The 18,694-nt window shown below is 38.9% G+C and overlaps 1 protein-coding gene across 4 annotated transcripts in view; it reads left to right on the forward strand.

Moving 5' to 3' along the window:
• Window positions 1–18,694, forward strand: part of ltbp1 (latent transforming growth factor beta binding protein 1) — a 175,920-nt gene that overhangs the window by 99,443 nt on the left and 57,783 nt on the right. For all 4 annotated transcript variants that reach the window (XM_070978139.1, XM_070978140.1, XM_070978141.1 and 1 more), the window contains exons 8-10: window positions 2,345–2,447; window positions 6,911–6,970; window positions 16,368–16,487. In XM_070978139.1, coding sequence (XP_070834240.1) covers window positions 2,345–2,447; window positions 6,911–6,970; window positions 16,368–16,487 — 283 coding nt within the window. The remainder of the gene's footprint in view (window positions 1–2,344; window positions 2,448–6,910; window positions 6,971–16,367; window positions 16,488–18,694) is intronic.

Here is an 18,694-nt window from a genome sequence, read left to right on the forward strand (position 1 = left end):
AGCTTGGTCTTAGCTGTTTAAGAGCTTTGTGTGGAAGGAGGAGGACATTAAAATCGATTCTGAATGTTACAGGACACCAATGCAGAGCAGCTAAAACTGGACTAATGTACTCTCTCCTCTTGGTTCTGGTTAACAGCTGAGCTGCTGAGATTTAAATGAGCTGAAGTCCCTCAGTGTTCTTTTCAGGATGCTAGTACATAATGCGTTACATTAATCAAGTCAGCTTGAAATAAAGACATGAATCAGCATGTTTTTGATAAAGATTAGTGTTTTTGATATACTTCAGGTATATTTCTGTGGTGGAAAACAAAGTCTTTGTCACCTTGTTGATATGGGACTTGAATCTTAGATCTGAATGAAGGATAACACCAAGACTTGTCACCTCAGATTTAATTCACAGAGTTGATTTCCCCAGATTATTAAACAGCGCTTCTCTTTTTGTTCTAGGGCCGACTAGTAGGATTTCAGTCTTGTCCTCATTTAACTTCAAGACATTATTGCTCATTTATTTATTTATTTATTGTTAAAAAACAGTTAGTAATGGAGTCTATAGCTACAGCATCATTTGGTTCACCAGAGATATTCAGTTGTGTGTTGTCTGCATAACTATGGAAACATACTTTGTGCTCTCTAATGATGTCACCCAGTGGCAGCACATATAATGAGAACAGTAATGGATCAAGACAGAGCCTTGTGCAACCTCAAAACAGATGTCATGTTCCACAGACACAGGATCTCAAAGACTGATGGAAAACTTTCTCCCTTTGATGCATGTTTTAACGCACAGTCAGAAAGACCAACCAACTATTCAACTGAGTGATTAAGATCGCAAGTCATGTGTGAGACCACGCTGCCAAGTGAGCTTAACACATTTTATGCTCACTTGATCACCTGAACAAAAAGTCTGCTGTCAAGCTGACCCTGCCTCCAGTAGACCTGACACTGTCAGTATCCACAGTGGATGTGAGAGAAACGCTGCTGAGAGTGAAGATGAGGGAAGCTGCTGGGCCTGATAACATCCCTGACTGTGAGAACATGTGCCAGTCAACTAGTTGATGTCATTAGTGACATTTTTAACATATCACTGTCACAGCAGAGTTTTCCTTTCTGCTTCAAGACAGCCACCATCACCCCTGTACCTAAAAAGTCTGCAGTTTCTCGGTTAAATAATTATCATCCTTTGGCACTCACCCTGATTCTGATGAAGTGCTTTGAGAAAGTGGCTCTCCAGCACTTCAAAGACAACATCCCAGCCATGACAAATAAATGAACCTAGATCCTTGACCCTGATGTGTGAAAGTGGAACTTTGCTTTAATAAGATCTCACAAGAATCTAGCCACCTTCACAGCAATATCAATGCATTTACACGCTCACTACAAAAAAAGCATGTTTTCTGCTCACCAGCATGGAAACTGTGACATCAGGTTAGATGAAAATATTAATATTATAAATATATAATATCATCTCCATGCACGCGATACACAAGAAAAAATCCAAGACCTGTTGAACCCAGATTAATACAACATTTCAGTGCACAAAGACTACAGTAGGCTTGTAAAACTGGCAATTTCATGGAGTTACAAAGCAACCACCACACAGCGTAACCTGCCTTTGTGTTTATAATTTCAAGTTCTGGAGATGGGGGACGTAAAATGAAGAACAGATTTATTGTCTCACTGTAAAAATTCACAAGGTTGAAGTGGTCATAAAGCACGAGTCACTCCATTACTAGGTCACATTTTACAGAGACGTTGTTGTCATAAAGATAAGGGATTGTCAGCAAGGGAGGGGAAAGAGAGGAAAAAAAATATGTGTTCTTATCTGCATGTTTGGTCATTTGATTGGAGGTGGATGAGGTGTTTGTGTTTGACACCAGGGGCTCTATTTTCGACTCCGCCGCCGGCGCGGCGCAGGCTGCGCACCCCGCGCAGTGGTATTATTGCGCAGCGCACATTTGGTATTTTGGTAAAGCGAGGCATACAGAGGTACGCCAGGATGGGTGTTGCGGCACTGTAGAGGGGGTTGTCGGCATAATCAGCTGGCGGATTTGGATTTTTGGTCCATTTTGGTCTGTGCCAGCGGTGCAAAAGCGCGCTGAAAGCTCGCCACCCCAGACCCGGTCAACGCTGTGCGCCGCCACGCCCCATCAGCGAAGCAGACCTGACTTTGTGCCGCGCCTGCACCGTGCCGGCGGCGGAGTCGAACATAGAGCCCCAGGGGATCAGACATGCAGAGGAAGCAGACAGAATATAAAAAATAGAATTTGTATTAAAATACAAAATAAATTTCATCTTCTTCCATCTCTTTCTTTCTCTCCCACTTTGCTCATCTGTTATGTTTCAGTGTGGGAAAGCTCTGCCAGGCCTCATCAAGCAGGAGCAGTGCTGTGGGACCATTGGGACATCCTGGGGTTTCAACAAATGCCAGAAATGTCCAAAGAAACCATGTAAGTGCAGATGTTTTTCTCAGATGTTTTTTCTCAGATGAGATGCCAACATTTTGCCTTGTGGACACCTGATTGATACATTTGTCTTTGAAACCTCTGCTTTGTGTCTGTGTTGTTTTGTCAAGTATGCAGTTTCTATGTGTCAGTGATGTTCAGCATCAACCTAAATATCCACAACATGCCACATCCCATTTTTACCACAACCTTCGATTACAAAAAAGGTTGTGACACTGCGTAAAACATAAATTAAACAGAATGTGATAATATGCAAATCCTTTTTGACATATACCAATTGAAAACAGTACAAAGCCTATACATTTAATGTTTTACTCTCTGTTGCTCCGTTGAAACTTTGTCAATCTGATGACATAACTATGAACCATCAGGTTTATCTCAGCTTTGAGACCACAAATAGAAAGCCTGTGTTAGAAACTGGGGGTGTGAGATTTGTGGCTGCTTACAAGGAAGGGTGGGATGTGCAGGGTTTTTGATTTGAGTCACATGGTTTAAAAGTCAGGATACCTGGGTCCCTGCTGCTCATTTTTTTGTTATTTTTTTATTCTTTACTTTTTTAAACTTTAATTTATCTTTAAAGAACCAGACATAAACAGTTGCATTGTGTTGACCACTTCTGTGCTTTTATCCAACTTCACTGCAACTCTGACCTGTTCCAAAAATGTAAACATGTCCAGGAGCATCTCACTCCAGCAGGCCAATGTACTATTACCTATTATTACTAGCAGCCTCAGTGCCTATTATTTCCCACACAATATCTTTACCAGCAGTCAGAATGAGACTTTCACTGACAGCGTGCTGTTTCCTTGTACAGGCATATGAGGTCAAAAAGCACAGTCTCTCGGCTCAGCTTGGAATAGTCGGAGCTGCTTTCAATCATGTCACTGTTAACTGGGCACACTTATTGTCGAGGAGTTTTAAAGCTTTCTTTTATTTAGTTTTTGTATTTTTGTTGGAACTGTCTTTACAGTCCTCATGGCCTAAATACAACTGAACTGCTAAGACTACTTAAAGGAATTAATGCTTCAAGATAAAACTTAAGGCATGATTTACTCCACAAATAAAATTTAGGATGAGCAATACTTAGAATGAAATGGAGTCAGAGTAAAATGTCCAGCTGCCAGGAAACCTACACCATAAAATATGCTTATACATGGCTTAGTAAGTGTCTCTTGTGGTCTTTTGAATTCCAGTGCATGCTCATTACTCTCCTTGTTTATTTTTTCTGCTAAAATTTACATGTGTGTGAGGTAAAACGTCACTTCTGAGGTCTTAGTTAAGGTCAGTGGTAAAGTGTGAATTGAGGTTAGGTTAAGGTAAGGGTTAGGCATGAATTAGCTTAAAAACAATTTAACTAGCTAAATCCTTAAATATGCAGTATATTACCCAAAAAGCACATATTGCTTGCATTAGCCATAGTTTTAGATAAGTGGGAGTTGGAGTATTTTATGGATTGGATGGGCATGAAACTGTAGGAGACTGTTGAATTATCAGTGCAAAACATGAACAGCAATGTCAGAACAAATGTGGTTCAATGATTAAAAGAGAAAAATTTGGATAAAAGTTTGCTAGCAGCCCTAAGGTGCATTTGAGTAAAAAAGATCTAATCACTGATCTTATAATAAACTAAGATGAAGAATACATTCAGCATTTAATTAAGTTCAGTTTCAGATTCTGGGTCTATTTTGGACAATTTCTTCAAGTATGGTGCAGGGTTTGTTGCAAGACTTTAAAATTTGCTAGAGCTGTGATTTTGCTCCATACAAACAGCAGTTGAGGCTTACTGGGATTACAACATTTAGAGTGATCCACCATGTCATACTGAGAGATAAAACATAATTTTTTTGAAACAAAATGGAAGTAATTAAAAGTAGTGGTCATAACATAGACCTAATATCATTAAGTCATTCAGGAAACTTCTATATTGGATATTACAGTTATTGCTCTTCCATGGGTTGGGCAACTCTCAAGAGATGGAGTGAACAAAGAATGATTCAGTTTGATGCAGCAGAAGCAGGGATATGACTTGAGTCGAGCTCCAACCACACTGGATCTTTTTCCATAGTGCAAGCTGGTGTGTCTCAAACAATACACCTCTAGTTTTGTAATACAGACATTTCCACAGGCTAAGTACTGTTCCTCATAACCAGTAAACTGAACTTGGTGTGTCAAATTGGTGGTGTGTCCCGTTAATTGTAGTTTACCCTCATAACGGACAGCTATATGCCAGCTATGCTGACGTAGAGAGAAGGACAGACAAGAGACTTTGGTAGGTCAGTAAATATGTGACAGGGTCAATCCCTGATGGATCCTATACATCAAGGGTGGGGAACATCTGGCCTGTGAGGCAAATTCTTTCCTAAGATCTGTATTAAAAATAAATATTACTTTATGTTGAAGTAAAAGGCCAGTGTGCCAGTTGTTTGTGGGGACGTGCTCACAGTGATGGAAAAAGGCCACCCTATGCATCGTAACAGCTCGAAACATTCTAAAATGGATGAGTTGCACGGACAAATGTGCTTGGATAAACTTCATGCACATTGCTGGAATTTGGTTGGCCAATATTTAACTTTCACGACACCGCATTCTGGCCAACAGCGTAACACAAGTATGTTTTATGGTGAGTGTGCTAATTGCTACGAAACTGAAACAGGAGGAGACTTTGTAAATGGGTGCGTTGTTGCTGCAGTGGAGCTGCTAGCACCAGACAAAGTCAAATTGTGCAGAACTCCATCAGACATTTGGCGAGAGATTTAAGAACATGAAGTCCCATCCATCACATCAGAGATTATTGCAATATATTTGTTAAATAATTTAGTATTGTTAGGATTGTTGTTAATATGTTATAAAAATTGAAAGGCCCTTTGTCAGGAAACACTCCTGCTATAGATTAAAGCACATTTTTGGTCATAGTGGCATTCACAATATGACAAACCCTGTTTAACATTAGTCACTCATCCCAGCTGTCACCAAAATGGCTCAAGTGAAGGAAATTTCAGCCTTACTGTACACACATTTCAGTGGGAGTCAGTACAAAGCCAGAGGTTGGTCTTTTCCACTGTTCTCCTCAAGAATGGCAGGGGCATGAGTTTTCTACTTTACAATGAAATGTGAAATAGCCCATTGTGCCATGGTGACACTGGTAGCTGGTAAATAAATTAGCTTTAGTGGTCAAACAAACATTGCCTTGTTGTTTCCCATTGAGCAAAATATCAATCTGCTTTCAGGTATTTGAGTACCACCTCCCCACTGGTACCTTTATCCACCATTACAGCAGGGCCCAGTCTCTAACTTGCAGCAGAGGTTTACTAGAGTTTGACTTCTCAGTGTGTGGATTATTAGAGCTTCTGGCTTCTGAGCAGCTTTCACCTCAGTAGCCTCTAGCTCTTTCCCTGAGTCTTTTCACTGTCTCACATTGACTCTTCTTAAGTCATTACTCTCTCTGCTTTTCAGCCATCCTTTTTCATCTGGTTGTTTATTAGCCCATTTGTGCCCAAAGACTATATTTATTATGATAAGGAAAAAGGCCACAACATTTGCTCTAACATGTGTGAAGTCTTGAAATATGGTGTTGACATACTTTGGGCAAGTATCTAACAGTACAAGTGTTAAAAAGTTTAAATTACATGAAAAGACACACTTTTATCAATGGTCAGAGTCAGTATTTTTGAAACAAATGGTAAAATTGTGATGCTAATTATCATTATGTATATGTGTGAAGTGTATAGTATTCTTATACTGCATATGTGTGCATATCTCTGATATTAACTTATGAGTTCATAGACACCAAATATTTGATTGTGCTATTTCTAGTTTCTGAGATGCAGCCATTTTCTTGTCATACTATATTTACTCTTTGGGCAAATAGAATTACTGTTTTTTTTCCCTAAAATGGTAGAAAATGCCCTACAATAGTAATAAAATTGAAGGAATGTTTCTTATTTTCAGTACACACATGGAAGGGACTTGTATCTGTAGCCTCATGTCGTAAGGCTGTGTCCTTACTGCAGTGGCCTGGGTTACATTCCAACCCACAGCCCTTTGCTTCATGTCATCCCCCCCTCTCACTCTTTTCCTTTCTCTCTTTATCTGTCTATTTCAGAAGCTGAACATCTCAGAAAAATTCAAATGACACTCTGACTTGCTATGGGATGTGGATTACATGATAATATAGGAATCTGAAATGGAACCTGAATTAAACTAAAAAATGTGTTTGTAATGCTGTGGTGTACTTACCATAAGGCATACTGGGACAGATCCAACTGGTCTGGTGAACTGTCAAAAAATCCCTGGGCCACTTCAGCAGATAAGTCAAGGGCTGAATGTCTTTCCCAGTGTGCCCCTGTATTTGTTTATGGTTATTTAACTCTTTGTTGAATGTCTGAATGCAGTGACTAACACATTTGCCATCTTCTCTTTTTTTATTCTCTATTTTCTCCTTTTATTAGCTATCCCTTTGATAGATTGTCCTCAGGGTTACAAGAGAGTAAACAGTTCTCACTGTCAAGGTAAGAGTCTTTTCTTTTGCTTTTAGCCGTGCTAGTAGAAATATCTGAACAACTAATAGGTAGATTGCCACAAAGCTTGCTTTGCATGGTCCAGATGATGAATCCTCCTGACTTGGGTCTCCCCTGACTCTTCCTCTACTGCCAGCAGCAGGTCAATGTTTACATTTATTTTGTTAAACCTTCCAACATTTACTGTATGGATTGGCCCAAAATTCAGCACCATGTTCATTGTTCCCATAGGAGGAATAATAGTGACTATGGTGATCCCCTGACTTTTCCCCTAGTGTCATCATCCTACCAAAATTTGAATTTGTCAAATACCCTCGTTCTTGCTACATAGGTTTGCCAGGGCATTTATTTGCATCTCTGCAGATGTAAGACCAGTGCTAACATTCTGTAATAGGAGCTTGTAGACACATTCAGTGAAAACTGACCTTGTGATTAAATGAGCTCAGATAAGTCCACAGTAAAGTTCAGTTGTAAGAAGTATCTTCATTGCGCAGAGAAAATCAGAAGATACTAACTTATTAACTTCAACTGAGCTGAAGGCATTTTCAAACAGAATGAATTTTATCATCCATCACTTTCATTACAAAATGCTTTAGAAAGGGACCTTTTGATAGCCAGTATGAACAGGAGGACTGATAACAGCAAACAGAACTAGTTTCAGTGTTCATATGGGCATATTACTAGCATAACTCAGTCATTTTATGATGTTCTGTTGGGAAAGACATTCCTCACAATAATTTGTGGGTCATGATAGCACCATTTAATTTTATTCATATTTATTTCATCGGAGCAGGTACAGTATACATAGAGAACTGCAGAAGTATCCAATGTAATGTATCACAAGATTTACAGCTTTTGCTAATGCCCATCTCTTGAAGAGCCTTTGTAGAAGTTGTTAACCTTACATACCTACCGTCCCCTACCTCTACACATGATCATTTGATTGGTTGGCTTTTGGAAGCTTCTTGTGTTTAATTTAAAAAATTGACAATTTCAATCTGTTTGAGTTCAGTAGGTAGAGTATTCCATATGTTAGCTCCCATTATAGAAAAGGGCATCTGGCCATAGGAGGTATTCTGGTAAAATACAGTTCCCTGCAGTAGTATTTCTGATGGACAATCCAAAGTCCTGGAATAGTAGCAGTTGCAGACAGCCTGAGGAGCCTGTCCATGTAAGTACTTGTGGATACAATTGGCATTTGCAAATGCAGTTTAATAGACAAAACTTTAGTTCAGATTCAGGTTTTCCAGGATGTGACAGTGATGTGATCTGATTGGCCTTTTGTCCAATATTCTTTATTGCATGACTGTATAGCCACTTGATCGTCTGCTCCAGATATAAATATAAGCATCATTCTTGCTTGTTTCCACACTTCTGGGAACTTTCCACTAGCCATGGAGATGTTGACCAAGTGAGTTAGTGGTTCAGCAATACATCACAAAGCCTTTTCAAGGATTCTATATCAAGTGTGTTGTTGTGAATTTGTCAATAATTTCAATAGCTTGTTTGTTAGTAATTTTTGCAGTTCAAACAAATTTTCTATATTTGTGCTCATTTCAATAGACTTGATAGTTTGCATATGTGAGTTGTCCGTTGTCCTAGATAATTAAGTTTCTGACTTTGAGTTCATGTACGTTTTTTTTTTTTTTTTTTTTAATTCTCCTGTGGTTTTATGGTGAGTTCTAGTATTTCCTGCTGGGTTTTGATGGGACCTGGGTTTAATTGATCGTTGCCCGCCAGCAATATCAGACAGGAGTAGATTATGGCTGCTTATATCTAATTGCAGTGCTTATATCGTGTCCTGTCAGGAGATGCAGGGAGTCACTATAATCCGCCATGTCCTTTTCTTCTTTTTATTATTATATGAGTGCTGGCCTTTGCCCAGCAAATTGTATCGGCACATTATTATTCTTTATGTACATATTTATTTTTGAAAAACTGCAATTTTATAATTGAAGTCTACAAGAGGAATGATTGAAGAAGTTTTTTTTTCTATATCAGAAAAAAATCTGCACAGTTTTAACTCTTCAAGCACACCTTAAAATATACTCAGAAAAAAGCCCCATCCTTCTCAAAATGTAAACATGTAACCCCTAGTTCACAGTTACTGATTCCTAAACCTTAATTGATAGAATGAGCACTGTCAAGATGTCATATGCTGCCATGTATCCCAGACTCCTATCTAATAATATAAAAATATTAGACCTAGAAGCTGTAGTTTTGGACTACTTAGTTTTCTCTCAAGGAAATGTCACTTTGTGCTGACATTTCATGGGATGTTCAGTGCTTAGCACTGTTCTCTGTACTGGGGTTCCTGTTAAGAAAGTTTTTGGGCAATTAAATTTCTGCTCAAGAAAATGTAGACCTCTAATCATTTCCTGGGAGTCCTATTGGCTCAGTCTCAAGCACAGCTGTCTCATAATCAGAGGCCAGGTTTGATCTGGGGTGGTTTTGCTTAGTTGACACAAATGCCTCTGGAAACATTATTCTGATTACTAAAGTTGGTTGATCAGACACAACTTCTTGCTTTTACAAGACTATGCATCGCAAACTGGTGTGTGAAGTGTGGGTTTTCACATTTCACAGTTGTAACTGAAGGTTCAAAATTTTCCACCCATCCTCATTGTTTTCAACTTTGTATTATAGTTAATTTAAACCTTGTGTATATTTCACTCACATGAGCATCACTTAATTGTGTTTCTTTGTGTTGTTTTACAGACATGTACAGCTGAAATGATCAAAATTACTTAATCTGCGACTATTTTGCTAATTTATTATTTCACTCACTTTTTTAGAAAAATGCACAAAACCAGTCACTAATTTCAATTCTTCCAAATTAGTTACTCTTTCTCAATTTTAATCTTAGAATCTTTGGGAATTGAATTAGGAGCTCCTAAAAATAAGGGTTATGTCAGTGGTAACTTCAGAACTCCTAAGTTGTTTTTGGTCCAGTAATTCACCGACTATTAGTACTGCAAGTAGCTTTTCAGTCTGAGAGATGTTCGAGGCAGTCCAGAGGACCCCTGAGTCACTTGTCATAGTCTGTAATGTACTGTAGGTAATGTGTCTCATCACATCAAGACACAAGTGAAAATAGAACGACAATGAGTTTTTAATCCATATTTAGATGGCAGCCAACTAGTACGGATTCAGTCGGCTCACCAACAACTCAAAACAATCCAGTAACACCGGAGGTGACTGTGCAACTCTAAGCTACTTGGACACCAGTAAAATACAGTTTTCAGCACTGATAATCTCAGCCTCAGCCATCTGACAGAATTATGATAGTATTCAATGCACTGGCACGTCTAAACATATGGCAGTTACCAAGGGTATCAGCAGAGGCTTTTGAAACTCTGGTTGACAGGCAACTCTGTTCTTATCGAGACTGTAACTGTACTCTCCATCCACAGCAGTCAGGCTTTCGACCATAGTACATTACTGCCAACTGGCACCAACTGCACCATTACTGGCGCAACCGAACTCGATACTGTTACATGATTGGCGTGTTAGCGTGTCACTCACACTGATCAGTGATTACTACCTACGTTGCTCGGTTACCTGAGAGCGAGTGCCTTTGTTCATGCAACCAACCTTGCTTCGCAACTTCTGGTTTCTTCCGACAAAGAAAAAAAAAAAAGAATGTTTTATCAAACGCATTTTTTATTGATATTCAATACGTGTCTATCGTGAGACATATTGTTATCGTTTTATCGCCCAGCCCTACTGCCAACACAGTTTTACTATGATTTGATTGGTTCACTGGACCAGAAACAGCACTGTGCTGCACTGTGTTGCATCCTTGAAAGGCTTTCCAGGGCTGTACAGTAACTTTCTTTGCACTGGTGCCACAGAGTTTGAAAGTTTTGTATCACAGTATCGAGAAGCAAATGTCTTTTACCATCTGTGAAAACATCGATAAGTAGTGCAGTTCATCACTTTACAGGCAAAGGACATTGATGTTGGATACAGGGCACCATTCAAACCTTAACAACAAATGTTTTCAGATCAGCATTTTTCCTTATTCACCCATAATGGTAAGTTGCAGAAACATAAAATTTCTTACGATACAAAACATCCATATATTGCACTTAAAATGAGTAGTACAAAACTCAGGAAATGTACATCACCATACATACAATATGATTTATGTTAAATTCATATTGATTGTACAGTTGTACAGTATGCATCTGTTAAGTGTTTTTGTTCTGTTATTAGTGATTTACACAAACAGTTGATATTTGCTTGTTTTAATGAAAGAAATGCTAAAACCCAGTTACAGGTCCAAAGTAAGTTTACAGTATTGTATTGTTACAGACGTGTTGAATGTGATGTACCATAAGTAGTTATGCTGATTTTAAACTAACACGGCTAACTTAGCCTAAGTCAGATAAAGACAAAAAAGATGAGTATTTGTATTGATGCTATATATCAGGAAGATGTTGAAAATATTTCTTAATCAATATCAATCCTTTTATACATTTATATGAGATGAGAGCTAAGTTTGTATTGTTTTTCTCTCTTTAAACCTGCAGATCATTTATTTTCAGTCCAAAACTGTAAGATTAGTTTATCAGAATATGTAACTGTTACACAAAAGCTCTACATAACCTTGCTGATACAATAGATATACTGTAAATTAGCAAAATATGAATATTTCACTTAAAATCTAAAGCAGAAATGTAAAGCCTGCCAGAAATGTATCTTTTAGCTCTTGTGTTTCGTAGAATTGTGTCTTTTTAAGATTGCAAGAAGTGCATGACGGACAAGAACTACCAAGTATGATAGCAATACACCAACAATTCATATCATACACGAACAAACAGTGCTGGCTAAGTCTGCATTTTCATTTTAAAATGACATTTGACTGTCACATGCACGTGTTGTGAAGCTGTATGTGTTGCTGTGGTAATTCCATTCACTGCACGGACCACTTCCTTATGTATATGTATATGTCAATCTGCACTGTCTTGGTTTGGACGTTGTTGTTCACAAACTGGTTCATGGATATCTGTCAGATCAAACTCAGGTGATCTGTACTGGTGGTCTCAAAACAACTTCCCCTGGGATAAATAGTGGGATACCACATGGGTTTGTGCTGGGTCTTTCAATATTTGCACACTACATAAACCTGTGTGTGTGTTTGTGTGTGTGTATAAAATATTAATTTTTATGTTGAAGACACAGTCTTGTATACCTTCTGTGTGCATTAAGACAGGTGAGTTGTAGTTTATCACTGTGCCTTGCCATTCATTATAGAAGATGAATAACATAGATATCACGATGTGCTATAAGTAAAAATAGGTTGATCTTCATTGCAACAAGAAGAGAACTACATTTTATCATGTTTATTTATAAGCGTGTCCAGTAAAAGCTGTCTAGACCAGATCTCAGGCCTCGGGTAAACGCTGAATTTGGGAAGAGTTTCTTCTATTTTGTCCTTTTAAATGGAATGCATTACTGGAATGTCTGATCCCACTGGCCAATTTTAAACTTTTGACTTAGAAATCTATTTAGAGATATCTTTGTCTCTGATGCTGTATGTGCTTTTGTTATGTCTGGCTGTGTTCTTATAAAATACTTATGTAATCTACTATATGTAAATCCACTTTAATACAATGGAAGACAGCAATAGTTTATGCCAAAATCTGAAACAAATGTGTGACTTGACTGCAGCTGCAACAGTTCCCCTTTCTGCAGCCACCCTCTCACATCCACTGTACAGGGGAGGTGCACTCCAGTTTTGTTTAGTTTTTTTTTTTTTTTTAGCCTTTTTATTCAGTAGTCATGTCAAACAAGAATGAGTAATTTAACAGAAAATGAAACACATGCCCAGTGTGTGTAATGTGGTTTGTTTTAAAGACAAGGGTCAATGCAGAATGAGTGATAGCTGGCTGTCAACAGAGCAGATGATGCAACATACTCTGTGACGCACATCCCACTGTTTCATCATGTGTAAGTTTTTCCTGTCCTCTGCTGTAATCTTACAAAAGCTTGTGCAGCAATAAATACTTCTTGGATTTTCAGTAACAGGATAACATGAAAGACCTCACCAATAAAAGACCAACCAAGTAGGCTGTCAACAGCCTATTAAACCATACTGGCTGAAAAGCTTGTGCTCCCTTTCACCTATAAACTGAAAGTCATGGTGGGATACAGACATGAGTCACAGTCTGTGATATGGGCCAAGTGTGTTCTCACACAAGGAATTTGACTTGCTAAAACTCACAGTGGACTTTCAAAACAGCAACAGACCCCAGGCCCCAGAGGATGAATCCTGTTTACCTGGGCTTTTCTCTTTCACCATCATGAGGAAGCCATGTGGTGAGTGAAATGTCTCAATAACTATCAGATAGATTGCAGTGACTTTTGGTACAATCAGAGCTGCTAGCATGACTATAAACTCTTAGTCTTGCTCACTGATAACAGCTGCTTGCTGCTGCAGGAAAAAAGGTTCAAGTGCACAGAGTGAACCAAAATGTTAAAATTGCTAACCGCAAAATCAAAACAATGAGCTTAAAGAGCCAAAAATGTTGTCTGGAGCTGACAGGAACCTCAGCAGTGGGTGATGTCTCTTTGTGGGTTCATCACGATAAGCAATCCCTCTGAAATTACACATAGACATTTGTTGCATTGTTAATGGGACTATTTTCAGTGGTGGAATAAAATGCAATTGAGGTATGTAGAAATGAGTCAAAATAAAACTACAGTGAGTGTTCAAATAACATGTCACCTAGTGAAGCTGTCTTTAGACAACAGTGGAGCCCTATTTCACAGACATATTGTCCTAGCAGGCTTTGAATACACATACAAACTTGCTAGAAGGATCATTTCATTGAAAAGTTGGAATTTGTTGACTTTGAAAAATGGCTACCTAACCTTTAAAGTTATGTAATATACTTTTAAAAATATGAATGGCAAATTCATAGAAAAAAACAAATGATCTGATTTACATCCACCTGATGTTGGTTATAGTTATCACAATTAATGAACATATATATGATCATTTAATTGTCATAATGTATATATGGATATACCCAAAATGATGTTTTATGCAGATTTTTAATGCTGAATTGTCTTTGTTAATGCTACATACCAATTGTTATTTATTTTCTGTTCACTTCCTTTGCTAAGTAAACATGCTTTGTAAGCTTTTTCCTTATTTCTTGGATTACTGTTGATAAATGATCCGTGAAGTCTACAATAGAGCCTTTAAATCGGCAATAAGAAAGATTTTCTACCTCTCCATAGCACATAATGACAGTGGCATTTGCTGCTGCTCCAAGATGGAGGATGGGCAATGTCATAATTCATTTCAACTTCAAAGACAATACAGAAAGTCTTGTTTTAAAGACTGAAAAGCAATGACAGAGCACTATTAGTCTAATGGCTGCATATGATCTTTTTTAAAGCGTGTCACGGCACAGGTAGTATCTACTAACAGGTCATCACATGCAGTGTGCCAAATGCCTTGGTTGTCAACACAAGAAAGGCTGCAGGCCTTAGCTGAAAATCAGGTGAGCTCAACTAGCATTCTGCCATCACTCCACTCAGCCCTTGCAATGTCATTCACCAGCCTTTTCAGGTCCACTCTGGACCTGTCCTCGTGCTAACAATCCTGTGCTGAGCCTGGAGTTAGCTTCATTGCATTTAGGTTAAGAAATATGTGTAGACAACTCTCAGGGACAGAGGTTATCATTCATTGTCCATCACAGTCTCAATGAAAGGAGTTGCTCTTCACCCAGCATGCAACTCTCCTGTCTTCTTCCGCAACTCTTGCTTCTCTCTGCCCTCTGGCATGCTCATATTACAGTATATAAGACCCCCTTTCCTGAGAGAAAAAATGACAACTTGTGATTGTGATATATCTCTTGGATGTCTCTTGGAAATGTTGCTTGTGTCATTGACAAAACAATCTCAGCTCAAGATCCACTTACTTGCTTGATCCGTGAGAATGTCATGAGATGCACAGCTGGTAAAGCCCTTTTAGGCAAATTTGTCATTCGAGTTTATTTGTCATGGAAGTGTGGATGTTCAAACCTCTGCAATCCTAAAAGTAGACAAGGAGTCCTAAAAAGTTCATAATTCTTCAGACTTCATGTCCATTTCCACTTAAAAGTCAACTTTTTGTTTTCCAAATGAAAATAATGCATTTGGACGGGGTTTGAAATAGAGACCCTTGTTGAGTCATGCTAATGTGTTCAGTCTTGAAAGCTCCATTTTGAAGGAGATAGAAAAGAAACAAGTAGTTTGTGTAGTGTTGCATATTGTATTGCGACCCCCTGACCCTTCAGATCCTAATGTAGTTGAGCAATGTAGAGAGAATAAGTGGCCTAAGTGTTCCCCAAATCTTTCTCAAAGTTTTCCTGTTTATGTCACTTGAGATTTTTTCTGGAACACAGGAGATCCATTTCTCAGGTTTAAGTTGAATTTAAATGTCTGAATGTATGAGTAGAAGCACACAGATCCTAAGTTTGTTGCACCTCCCCTAATTATGAGACAGGCCAGATGCTTTCTGTAGCTTCCATATCAGGGGTAAAGCTAATACTCAAAGGGTTGGTAATGGAATGAAGTAATTAAGAAAAAGCACGACTTACTGTAAATACGACTTAAGCCCCAAACCAGTCTTCCTCAAATCTGTTGCTGGCACAGTGGCTTAGCCTCAATACCTGCACTAGTACAAACATATCACTACCACTCGTGGCCTGTATTTGACAGAGCACCTTGCATGCTGAGACCCAAACAGTGCCAAGACTCATGACCAAAAATTGTGCTGCCACCACTACATTGAGAGGGATTGACTGTGATTAATGCTTAAATGGCCAAAACAACATTTTATATATTTTATTAAGCTCCTAATGCCCAAATCCCCATTTTTCACTTGTAGACTCAGTTATGGTGTCAAACTTCAAATAAATAAGTGCTTGGTAGGGATATCGCACTAAATTTTTTTGCCCCATTCCATAGATAGATAGATAGATAGATAGATAGATAGATAGATAGATAGATAGATAGATAGATAGATAGATAGATAGATAGATAGATAGATAGATTCACATTCACACACTCTAATTTTCACTGGCATATGGAGCAGAATGCTTGGCCAATCCATAGGATTCAGCTTGGGACATTTTGAGTCTTTGGAGGCCGTTTCGAAACAACTAATATATGCCAAGGCTAAAGAAACTCACCTTTTCTTGATTTAGTAATAGAAAATGATAAGAAATGTTTAACCTGCATATGTATCAGGAAAATATGTATTGAAAGACTGTCCTGGGACACAGATTTCTTTTTAGTAGTGAAAATTTCTGTCTCTCAGTTTGCAGTTTAAAGAAATCCTATGAGAAATCTGACTTGATTGTGTTTTTAATTTTTTATTAATTCACAGATTTAGATGAGTGCCAACTGCATGTGTGTCCGAATGGAAACTGTCTGAACACCATTGGCAGCTACAGGTGCATGTGTAAACCCGGCTATGTCCCTGATCCCACGCTCACCACATGCATACGTAAGTCTACAATCTACCACCTTTCACAGTTTCTTTCTCTCATCAGTTTCTCATTATCACCCAAACTGAAAACATCCAACATTGCAGAGTCAGGCTGAGCAGCAGTCTTATATTGACAGAAATGAGTGTATTACATTTGCATGCTGGTCTCTGATGCAGAGATTCGTTCATACAAAAGCTTTCTAATATACGTTTGATATTTCCCATCACTTAATGACACTAGACATGGGATATGTAAGTTTCATTATTTCCCCATGCCACCTGCTCCAAAGTACAAGCATAGGAAGGGCTGTGAGGAATGCTGCTAAAGCTTCAGTGTGTGTTTGATGATATGCATATGAATGTAGTGCATGAATGAAAGCATGATGTTTATTGTATAATCAGATCCTCCTCAAGCATGTAGTGCGAGGCACAACATATAGCCAAACCCAATATATCTCATGTCTCAGGCAAAAGGAACACAATCAGAGGATGAGCAGAGAGAGTAAGAGATAAAGGAGAGAATGCTTAGAACAGAGAGAAGAGCTAGATAGAAAAGCAACTGCTCATACACAAGTGCAGAAATGATCAATTTTGAACATTGATAAGTTCCGTCGATCATCAATTTCCAGTGTGAGCATGTGGTCCCCTATTCCCCTGGTTTTGCAGTGCTGCAATTTCCCGTGTGTGTGTGTGTGTGTGTGTGTGTGTGTGTGTGTGTGTGTGTGTGTGTGTGTGTGACTTTTATTAATCACGACTGTCTGTGCATCAGCTTCTGCCACTTATCATGGTCAAGGAAGTGAATGAAACTCCATCAGACCAACATTGACAATTGCAAATATTTAGCAAAATCACGTAATTTCCATGGAATTGAGGCACTTTGGGTTCACTTTGGGTTCACTTGGATTCACTTTTTCAAAGTAAATCTGCACAAATCTTTTGCCTGGTGAACTCTGGTCATTGATGAATAGCATGCTGTCTTGACAGTGCTGACATTTGAGAGAACGGAGACCTGAAAAGTCCAAAATGGAGGACGCTATTATAACTTTTTATCTGTCTTGCAGCATCAGTTTTTATGTATGTATATGAATAGACTGCTCCACAAAGAGGCATGCTTTGTAGACTGTTAAGAGGCAGGAGTACATGGTCCAGATATTTGTTGCTAGCTGTGTGTTGACTGTGGCTGACAACATGCTCCTGGAAGACTAGTGTGTTCACTGTTAATTTACCAGACACAGTAGTTCACCACCCAGCCAGTAGTTCGTACATGACAAGTAAGTTTCCAGCACTGACCTTTTTTGAAAGAACATGTGGATGAACTTTGCCGTGCCACCTTCTGGTGTAAGGCAATTAAAGCAGTATAGCCTGCTTTAATCTTGCCATACTCATACCTCATAGAAGGAGTTAACCCCGGTGACCCACACTCCTGTGGTCAAATATTGCAGAGAAATAGCACAAATACATTTCTGACTGTGGCAGCTTGAATGGTCGCAGTAGCTCATGGCTTAGCTTGTTGTGAATATCTCCCACTATGCTTAAATGAATAAGCCAGGCAGTCCCTTTCCCTGACTGTGTGTGTTTGAAATTGACTTGCCCGATGACATGTCTTTTGCCTACATCTAAAGGGGAGAGGGTTTCAGATGGTATATGGTCTGACAAGCACTCTGGAGCATACGGAGGACCCAAGTCTGAGGTAGTTTTCTTTGGGTACGTGTCTTTATTTTTTTCCCACCATTTACCTAAATCCTGATTAGACACTCAATGACTACCTCAAGATGAAAAGCATACCCATAGCATGATGCTGCAACCGCCATGCTATTTCTTGACAAACGTAGTGCACAGCATTAAGACTGAACAGCTTAATTTTTGTCTCATCAAACCACAGAAACATTTTCCTCATGCTCTCACAGTCCTTTAAGTGCAGTTTGGCAAACTCCAGGCTGGCTGTCATCTGCTTTTTACTCAGGAGTGGCTCCATCTACTCATTCTGCTATAAAGGCCAGACTGGCAGAGTGCTGCAGGGATAGTTTTGCTTCTGGCAGGCTGTCACATTTCTCCAGACAAACCCTGCGGAGACAGGCCATTGATTTCTTGTTTAGCAGCCTGGTCAAGGCCCTCCTTGCCTATTTACTCATTTTGGCCAGATGGCCTACTATGAGGAAGAGTATTGGTGGTTTTAGACTTCTTTTTCTTCCACATTTGGTTTTAGACTTCTTTTATTTCACATA

This window comes from Chaetodon trifascialis, chromosome 13 (assembly GCF_039877785.1).
Source record: "Chaetodon trifascialis isolate fChaTrf1 chromosome 13, fChaTrf1.hap1, whole genome shotgun sequence".
NCBI classification, from domain to species: domain Eukaryota; kingdom Metazoa; phylum Chordata; class Actinopteri; order Chaetodontiformes; family Chaetodontidae; genus Chaetodon; species Chaetodon trifascialis.